The sequence below is a fragment of the Hypomesus transpacificus genome, chromosome 7 (assembly GCF_021917145.1).
Source record: "Hypomesus transpacificus isolate Combined female chromosome 7, fHypTra1, whole genome shotgun sequence".
In the NCBI taxonomy this organism is placed as follows: domain Eukaryota; kingdom Metazoa; phylum Chordata; class Actinopteri; order Osmeriformes; family Osmeridae; genus Hypomesus; species Hypomesus transpacificus.
Genome location: NC_061066.1, coordinates 1,809,211 through 1,819,403, shown reverse-complemented (window position 1 = coordinate 1,819,403; position 10,193 = coordinate 1,809,211). Strand labels below are relative to the sequence as shown.

Genomic DNA, 10,193 nt, shown 5'->3' with positions numbered 1-10,193 from the left:
CATGATCCTCCATTAATCCATGGTCAGATATTGTCATCAGTTGAATATTTCGCTTTTAAATGACCAAGCAAAGGAAATTGTGAAAGCTTAAAAAAACAGTACACTGTTTGTGTACAAGGTGGACAGGGCATGTGACGTACCCCTGACAGTATTAAGTAGTTTACACTTACAAGTTTATTTTGATCCATTTTGTAGAAATTGCTAGCCAAACTAAGGATTTTAAATCCAAATTTGACATATGTGTCCTAACTTGCATTTAAATAGCAGCCTTTTAATAACTGCATTCTCACAGTTACTGGAAATATTTTGATAACAAATATGGTGCTCAGTTTTAATAGTACATGATCTATTTTCTTAGGGCTATGGAAACCAAATGTACTATAATAAGACTACTATCTCAATCTGAAGCATGTACATTTTTATAATCTTTTTCACTTTTGTAAAACAAAATAGGTGTGGAAAATAAAACATACAATGCTATTTGTGGTAAGAAAATAAAGTTATAATATAATTTCAGTTTTTTGTAATTATTTACACGTAACTTTGCTCATATTGTTGTCTGTTATTTATCTATATTGACCTTTTAGCTCAAAGGTTTTTTCCATTTAAGAGTTTTTGCTTCTCACCCTCACATTGCTTAACTCAAAGCCATCAGAGCATACTGTTGAAGACAAGCTAAATTATGTTTACATTTCAGACATTTGGGCAGATTACATTGGACTATGTAATTTTACAGCAAAGTCACAAAAAAAGTCTAATTAAAGTAATTGGCTTACTGTACATGAACATTACATGACAAGCTAGAAATAGTCAACAGATTTCTCAATATCTACTTTGAGTTCACTATCTGTGGTCATGGCCATAGACAATTATTATTATTTTTTGACTAAAGCTAACTTGAGGGAATGCCTAAGACCTACCATATCCCTTCTTACTTTGATTATTTGGTACGCAACATTAACCACACAGCTGAAATGGGAAAGATCTCATGCTAGAAATTCTACCTCTCTGGCTGAGATGAACAACCTATGGTTCCCTACCAATCAGTATGACTTTAAAACAACAACAACATTCTGTAGGCCTACTGACAGACACAGAAAAAAATAAAAAAGATTCATACATTTAACATGCAACTTTGCATCAACTGAATCATACAGTTTGAACGACGGCTGTGGTTGTAGCACATCCAAAGAGTGTTTCTGTTAGCCAAGCATGATGGGTTGACGGAATATACTGTACATTGGTTTACAGACAGTACGACTGAAACAATTCACTTGCATGACGTATTTACACATGGCTTCTAAGATCTACAGAGATGCCATTTTAACTTCCAATCACTGTAGTCCATAAGTCTGTTGTTTGCAATCAAGAGAGCATTAGTCTGGGCAAATTTGCACTCCCTCCCAAAGTAGTCTGCGAAGGGAAATCCATCCCAAAAAAGCAACATTAGGACAGCACGGCTTAGAAGTTGTCATGCAAAGACGTAGTTCATAAATAGAGCACAAGGTAATTCCGAGTTGAACATCCATGTTTGGAGCATAAACCCATACTGATTGTAGGAGCAGACAGAGTACATGTTTAAAGAGCAGTATCGGTTGGTAATGGAAGGTTCTTCGATTGATTTAGCCAAAGCACATAGCTGAGGACACAGTGAAATTCTGTCCAGCACACAAAGGAGAATAAATTGACAAATATGTTCATAGTTCCCAAATCTCTGTCATTGCTACTTTCAGACTGTAAATGGTTGGTTAAGTTAAAGGTGATGCTTTGGCAATTTACTTTTCACTCTATATGTCACTGTTTTTTGTGAAGTCCTGGAAAAGCATATTGTGTACAGTACGTAAATTAACTTGCAGAAACCTTGTAGCCAGCCTTGCAGGAATTAGACATTGAATTACATTTTACATTTATCCGATTGGTCTCTTCCAATGTATCCCACGTGAAATACACCCATGTGTTTCATAAGCATGGGCCAGTATCAATCATACTTCCTTGTATCCCTCTTTTGGTGCCCTAAGATCTTGCAGTTATGTGAGAGGAGTGCTACAACAACAACTTGAAAGCATGTTGCTACGCCGTCCCCGGGCAAGTGAACTGAATATGGCGCTGCAGTGAAGACCTTGTCGCTCGGACCTGTCACATCACATGACCCAACAGCGCTCCCTACGACAGTCAGTTGGATGAACTGGCGCTGAACTTAGGTTGTCATAGTTACTGGGTTTGCGAGGGGAAAATGTACAACCCTGCCGACATGGCACTCAGCAGATCCCTTTTCTGCGAGGGGGACGGGGGGGCGCGGCAATCAACTTGTTGGGGGTTGGTGGTGGATGTTGAAGTAACATTGCTGGGATGTTGCTGATGATGCCGCTGGGATTCCAGAGCGGTCAGACGACAGAGCCCTTGGAGGAGGAGAGATGAATGGAGTGGATGCGGACGGCCAGTGTTTTCTCCAGGTCTTGGAGGATGTCCAAGCTGGGACAGGGGCTGGAGGCCGGGCTCTCTGCAGGGGGCTCGTACAGCAGCTGCTTGAAGCCCTCCAGTTCAATCAACAGTACCATGTTCTTCAGGAAATAGCCCTCGATAAAGGCCGCAAGCTCGCTGGCACCCAGGAACTAAAATATACCAACACAATGATTAAATATGCCACATTAAATAAGTTTAAATATGGATATGGACAAAATGCTTTCGTTGGTGTTTACTGAATATGACTGTTTTCATATAACTTGACTCTGATTTGTCCAAAGTATTCTAAAATGCAGTCAGACATCACTAACCTTAGTATGTTTGTAGATGTCCACGCATGTTTCCGTGGTGATGTTCTTGGAGCATATTATCTCACAGTGTCGCTGAAGGGCCTCAAGTTGGAAGAATTTGGCAGCAGACAACAGCTATAAAACAGGCAGAGTAGCCACAGACACACACACGAGCACACACACACACACACAGATGCAAGTTTAAGGGGAGAATGACTAGAAAATGATCTATACTTTTAAAATATTTGTTTTAATCTGTCTCTTACCTCCATAATCTCTGTGTTCCTTATATGCAAGGACTCAGTGCCTCCACAATATAGATACTGCATGACCAACTGTAACAACAGCAGTACGATTATTACTGCTATACTCAATACATACATATGCAGTATCGTGGGAATTACGGGTGCTGAGGGTGCTGAAATTCGCAGCAGTATATTTTATCTATGTTATTAGTTAAGTGTCTATATGTGCAATCATTCCTGTCAAGCCCAATTCTGTTAAGTCTGTTAAGCAATGTACATTGTACATGATCCATACAACAAGACTGCCCTGTTCAGGAGATTCATAAATCTGTTACTTACATAAAATATGTTGTACTTGACGTGACTGATCTCAATGCAGGTGTTCTCAGCCGCAGGTCGGTTTTGGAGCAGGGACTTAAACCTGGAGGAGTGTGGAAATAGATATCACAGATCATCGATACTAACACATCATATGTCTGTTGAAGAATAATTACTATGATAAATAAACCCATCGATAAACTTGTAACCTGTTATAACCTGTGTTAAACCATGTATATAACAGATTGCTTCAACTACTTTGCTCTGACATGGTTTACTGTTGAAATTCCACACTTTCCCCTTGGGGATTAATGAAATACCGATCAATTTATTTAGAAACGTCAGCTTACCTGGCTGAAGCAGTGAACAGTAGAACTTTGTGTGCATAAAAAGGTTTTCCCTCCACGAGGAACGTCACATCAGACATATCTTTGTTGTTGAGGAAGTGAGGATCTAAAAGATACACCGTACACAAAGTTACAGCCATAACACTATATTATTATCAACTTATCTCTTTTCAAAGAAAGTCTCTAAATATACTTTAAATAAAAGGCTGGCTGGGGAAAGGGAGTGAGATGTAGTGATGCTAGGTTGTGAAAGCATATGATTTGTCTAATGTCATAGCAGCATGCGGTATGAAGTGTTCCATCAGACTAAAAGTGCCTTTGTTTTCAATCATTTTATCAAATGCAATGTCTTTCTTCTTTCACAACTATTCCAAAATGCTGTTGATTTCTAATTTAACTATCATGGAACCTTATAGGTTTTCATCCACTATAGATGTCTCTTGAGACACCTCTGCCAGGAAAAACTGTTGAAATGGAATCCAGAATTTAATTTGGAGAAAAAGCCATAACGATTTTCTAAGTATTTAATAAAAAGAAATCAATGGTGAGAAATATACTCAAATAGCGTTAGATATGTAGATTGCCTCTAGGTGGTGCTATTGGTTCATTCACTTGTTCTTTAAAATAATTTACAGAGAAAAACATTTTTGACTGGATCACAACAGTCCAAATTCAAATCCAAATAATTTTCAACCCTACAGTAGTTTTGATGGAGGTAACCTCTAATCTCTCTAACATCTTTCTTAGCCAAAAATTGACAGATTTCATTGGAAACAGTTCACCAGCATCCCAGACTCAATGACTGTAGCCTCCTACGTTCCTCCCAGCCTCATCACTGGTCCCCCACCCCAGTCCTCTCCCACTCTCCCACACCGTCATCCTCCCCCACCATTCTCCCCAGTCCTCTCCCTCTCTCCCACACCGTCATCCTCCCCCACACTCCTCTGCCACCATTCTCCCCAGTCCTCTCCCTCTCTCCCACACCGTCATCCTCCCCCACATTCCTCCCTCACCATCCTCCCCGGCTCTCTCCCTCTCTCCCCCACCTTTCTCCACCGTCATTCTCCCCCACACTCCTCTCTCACCATCCTCCCCAGTCCTCTCCCTCTCTCACCCACCGGCATTCTCCCCCATTCTCCTCCTCTATCATCCCCCCACCCACCAAGACGTGAGGTCTGCTTCCTCTTGAGCTCTGTCAGCTTGGGGATGGGGAAAGGCCCGTAACACTGGGTGAAGATCACAGACAGCTGCTGGCTGATCACCTCATTCTGCAGGACAAACACAAGACGTCAGTATAAAAACCAGCAATAGGAATGAACATTGTGGGTGTGTGTGCGTGTGTGTTAATATGAGTAAGTGTTTGTGTGAAGGTGCACAAACACGGTGTGTTTGTATGTGTCTGTGCGTGCGTGTGTTTGTGTGCATTTGTCTGTGTAAGCGCGTGTGCGCGTGTATGTGTCTGGGCACGTGTGTGTGTGTGTGCCTGTGTGTGTGACCTTGCTGGCTCGGAGGATCTGGAACATGAGTGGCAGGCCGTGCGTGATCAGCTCCTCGGTGTACTCGTCCTCCTGGATGCAGCTGAAGTCCTTGAGCAGGCCCTGGATCAGCGGACGGCGGTGCTGCAGGAAGCAGGTGCGGAGAGACTCCAGCCAGGTGTGCAGGGTCCAGGGGACACCTGGGAACACCACACACAACCAACAATAAGTAAACACAGTCCATTACAGTAAGATGTTCAAAGCCAACCTGTTGCAGAAAGGCCAACAATGCAATGGAATGGCTTCAGCACTGATTATGTCTGCCTTGGCCTGGGATGCTAATATTTAGGTGTGGAGTACAACTTAAGGTGCCTTTGGGATCTGTGTACTAATCAGGACATATATGTACAGGTGTATGGTGTTTTCTGTACAGTTTGGCCTTAATATCAACACTTTAAGACAACTATAGATGTTGAACGATGACTGGATGACCTGAGATGACGAGACAAACGTGTGCCGGACAGATACGAGCATGAGCACAGCTCCAGGACAGGACAGGAGAGCAGGCGGCGTGGGACAGAGAGAGACGACGTTGTCGTTAACGTGTTAGCTCGTAGCTCTGACCTAAGCTGCGGATGTCTATGGTGATGTCCACATGGCCGTGCTCTGCGCTATGGTACATGGCCTCTCTCAGGGCCCTCAGTTTGGCCTTTCCTGTTCGCTGGAGGGTCCCATCCACGGCCGGGGGAGCCGGACAGGCCCTCTTCTCCCCCCCCGGCTCCGAGCCCTCAGCCAGAATCTCCTCCAGGGAGAGGACGTCGCCCTTCTCCTTCTCTGCCTGAGACAGAAGCCTCCGGAACACGTTCCTGAACAAATGGAACAAAGGGATGGGTGGAAAGCAACAGAAAGAAGAGAGGGATTTAGGAGGAAAACATTGATAACGTACTCAATAATGGACAGGTTTTAAAACAACCATAACTGAATACCACATTCTTTCTTACATACTTGTAAAAAAGAATGTGTTCTTTCTCTCTTTCTTACATACGTGTTTCTTGTTCTAATAAGCTCTGTGATCAAGTTAAGTGATACAACAACCTCACATGCTATTTGAATGCTTGTTTGATCTATGAGTCTGCAAGTCACAATGAAGCAACGAGGACGCAGGCAATTCATTATTTTATTTGGGGTGTGAGAGACGAATTGCGCATTCAATTACACTTGATCCCTCAATAACGGTAATTCAGAATGATAAACCGTTCTTGAGAGCCGTGCTGGAGCCCATGCAGCTGGAGGCTTCTTTATGAGTGAAGCGGCTAGTGTGGCATCCCTCTAAAATGCTGCAGTGTGCTCTTCGTGTAATTGATTGTGTTCATAAGGCAGCTATGGTGTTGGCTTTCTCTCTTTTTCCTCTGATGGAGCTCTGTGCTTTGAATTTTAATGAGGTTTTCACACTGCTGTGCTGCGCTCTGGGACAGGCACCAGACAAGGGAGACACCCGGTGGAATTCTAGAGCTTATTACACTGAGGGACACTCGCGGGGATACTCCACAATGGAACTGAGAGTCGATTGGGTTCTTTTGGAGGACCAAGGGAGGTGGACAGGAAATGTGTTCTCATTGTGTTTTAACTGTGTGAATTGCCATTTCAAGTAGCAGATTCAAGGTGTAAGTGTGCATGTAAGAGGGTGGGTTGGTTCGTATGTGAGGGTTGTGTGTGGTGTGGTGTGGTGTGTGGTGTGTGGTGTGTGATGTGTGGTGTGTGGTGTGTGGTGTGGTGTGTGGTGTGTGGTGTGTGGTGTGTGGTGTGTGGTGTGGTGTGTGGTGTGGTGTGTGGTGTGTGGTGTGTGGTGTGTGGTGTGTGATGTGTGGTGTGGTGTGTGGTGTGTGGTGTGTGGTGTGTGATGTGTGGTGTGTGGTGTGTGGTGTGTGGTGTGTGGTGTGTGATGTGTGATGTGTGGTGTGTGGTGTGTGGTGTGTGATGTGTGGTGTGTGGTGTGTGGTGTGTGGTGTGTGGTGTGTGGTGTGGTGTGTGGTGTGGTGTGTGGTGTGTGGTGTGTGTTGTGTGGTGTGTGGTGTGTGGTGTGTGGTGTGTGATGTGTGGTGTGGTGTGTGGTGTGTGGTGTGTGGTGTGTGGTGTGTGGTGTGTGATGTGTGGTGTGTGGTGTGTGGTGTGTGGTGTGTAATGTGTGGTGTGTGGTGTGTGGTGTGTGATGTGTGGTGTGGTGTGTGGTGTGTGGTGTGTGGTGTGTGGTGTGTGGTGTGTGATGTGTGGTGTGTGGTGTGTGGTGTGTGGTGTGTAATGTGTGGTGTGTGGTGTGTGGTGTGTGGTGTGTGGTGTGTGATGTGTGGTGTGTGGTGTGTGGTGTGTGATGTGTGGTGTGTGGTGTGTGGTGTGTGGTGTGTGGTGTGTGGTGTGGTGTGTGGTGTGTGGTGTGTTACCTGTGCCCATGTGCTGCTGCCAGGCTAAAGGAGTTCATATCTCCCAGGGGAGCTGAGGAGATACCGTTTCTACACATGGTCCCGATCATGGGGTCGGCACCTCTCTCCAACAGGAGACTAACCAGCTCAAAGTTTCCTGTCGAGGGGACACCCAACATGTCACCATTTCAATGCATACTTTAACTCCATCCACAAAGACATTATGCAGTAATAGAGCACTCTGTTCACAAAATGGCTTGCCCTACTTTCAAATAAAAGTGGTGCAGTGATGTACCTCATCATGAATCATCATAAATGTGTTTTTCACATTTTATGAAGTACGTTTAGGGCCGTGTTAGCAGCTGGGGTTAATTGACCTGAATGACTAAAAGCAATGAGGAAGATACAAGTTTCTAATGGAATGAATAGAATGAGTCACACAGCTTTAAGAACAACACAAACAAGCTGGAGTGCATCACATTGTCTCTGCAAGAATGGCCTATGCAGCCTTACCTCAGTATTACTCAATTAGCCCTAATATTCATATTCATAACCTATAGATCTTTGCTTAAACCGATAGCTGCCATGGCAACCCATCTGCCTATGTTCTGCCAGGGTCATGAAGTGTGAAAGACTGGGATTCAACAACTTTGTGCTACAGTGCTCCAACCAAACATGAATACACATTGAATTATATACCGTCCATACAAAGTCTCAACTCCAAATACTGTATGTGAGTATTACAAGCAAAGAGAGCTTAGTAGTGATACTCTATCCTTAATCTAAACACTCTTTAAACATTATTTTCATGTCCCGTGTTTTAAGGGATGAATATGCATGCCCTTTGTAAGAACAATAAAGCTCAGTCCTGTCGTCGTTGAGATGTACCTGCAGCAGCGGCCAGCTGCAGAGGAGTCTCAGTGTAGTTATCTGTTCCATCCTGCAGGGCCCCCTCCACACCGGCTCTGTTGTCCAGCAGCAGCTGTGGAAGGGAGGAATGGAAGGTATGAAGGAAGGAGAGAGATGGAAGGGAGGGAAGGAGGGGTGGAGGGAGGGAGGAGTGGAGGGAGGGGCAGAAGGTGTGAGGGTGGACATCAAGAGAAGTGGAAAGAAAGTTGGGCAAGAGAAACACAACTTACCAACTGAATCTCAACAATGCTTACCTCACTAGGATTCTCATTTCTCATTTCTAATCTAGTCCTAGAACCTCTGTTTCTCTAAAACCTCCCCCTGCTCCATATTCAAATCTAGCTCCATGTTTTGGCTAGACTTATAAATCCACTGAAGTTGAGGCTGTTATAAAATGTTTTGTTGAGAAGCCTGAAGTTAGCTACCGTTTCCCTTGGAGATGAACTACAAAGGAGCCAACACACTGTCGATGGGAAGGATGTCCTTGATAAACTCTGGTTTATTACAGCGCTTTGGGTAAATAATTAAGCAGAACTTGCATGGTAGAGGATCCTAATCCACCTCGGAGCCAAAAGCAGTTTGTAATTTTTACTGCCTAGTAAATAAACTCTGTAAATGTAGAGGACATTGGTGAGAAGTCCACTGAGGCTGTGCATCCCTTGAGCTGATCATTTGTCTGTGTGTGCCTGATGATGCTTCTCCCACTTCTGTTTAGTTTTTATTAGAATAGTTTGGTTTACAGTTTGAATTAGACTTTCCAATATCTTAACTGAATACGTTTAGACACCGTCTTGCTCCTTTCAATGTCAGCGTCAAACATTTACAATAACTTAAAAGAAAACGTAAATATTTGTTTTAATATATGTTGATGGTATCTAGCTGTTATTATTGTGTTTTATCACAATAATAACCATTTACTTGCACAGGGCTGAGGGACACAGATCATGGGTTACAGGGTCTCAAAGGGTCAAGGGTTACAGGTCAAAAACGTCACTACCTGGACGACAGGGACGTGTCCGTGTAACACGGCGAAAGTGAGAGGCGTCCCCTGGCGCGTTTCGGGATAAACTGAGGGGTGCTTGTTTACTGTGCTGGGCACCTGGGAAGTCATAGGCGGAGTTCAGGGGAGACAGATATACAGCCATTAACATTCTCAGCTCAGGAAGCAAGGGGGAGGAAGAAGAAGAAGTGGAGGGTCAAAAAAAAGGAATATGGAACAAAAGGGCAGAGGAGGCCTGGGGCTGACGGCATCTCTCCTTGAGGTTGAGGTCTGTGAAACATGGCTTTTGTTCACAACTGAGCTCCCATCCTCTCATTCACACTCCTGGTCTCCACATCTGGAGTCCTATACACACCTTTCTGCCTAGCCAGTGCCCTAACTGCAGTCTGAAACGGTTCCTTTGCTGCCAGCTCTGAATGGTGTTTTATTAAGGGGAAGGCAGTCCGTGAAGAACATATAATTGGCGATGACTGTGCAAACACTGTGGAAATGACCAGTGGTGACTCAGGAGGAAATGAACAATAGCTGAGGGAAACAAACTACTTCTAGCCTCACTGTGCAATGTTACATCTAGTTCTGGTATTCTGCATGGGTCAAGATCACTTGACATATTGTACATTTTTGCCACAACAGGCTTTTTGAAGGAGCTGTGAATTACACTTTATTAATCCCCAGACAGGGACATTCATATCATCAAAAGCCTTATAAAATGTCTCACAACTTTTAGTA

The 10,193-nt window shown here is 44.0% G+C and overlaps 1 protein-coding gene across 1 annotated transcript in view; it reads right to left on the bottom strand.

Moving 5' to 3' along the window:
- Positions 1-951: 951 nt before the first annotated feature.
- LOC124469656 (ankyrin repeat and BTB/POZ domain-containing protein BTBD11-A) overlaps positions 952-10,193 on the bottom strand; it is an 86,734-nt gene continuing 77,492 nt past the window's right edge. The window contains exons 7-17 of the mRNA XM_047023093.1: positions 9,462-9,563; positions 8,444-8,537; positions 7,577-7,712; positions 5,763-6,004; positions 5,160-5,338; positions 4,826-4,931; positions 3,667-3,769; positions 3,338-3,419; positions 3,020-3,088; positions 2,775-2,888; positions 952-2,612 (exon numbers count right to left, since the gene is read on the bottom strand). Of these exons, the coding sequence (XP_046879049.1) occupies positions 2,385-2,612; positions 2,775-2,888; positions 3,020-3,088; positions 3,338-3,419; positions 3,667-3,769; positions 4,826-4,931; positions 5,160-5,338; positions 5,763-6,004; positions 7,577-7,712; positions 8,444-8,537; positions 9,462-9,563 (1,455 nt within the window). The 3' untranslated portion in view covers positions 952-2,384. The remainder of the gene's footprint in view (positions 2,613-2,774; positions 2,889-3,019; positions 3,089-3,337; positions 3,420-3,666; positions 3,770-4,825; positions 4,932-5,159; positions 5,339-5,762; positions 6,005-7,576; positions 7,713-8,443; positions 8,538-9,461; positions 9,564-10,193) is intronic.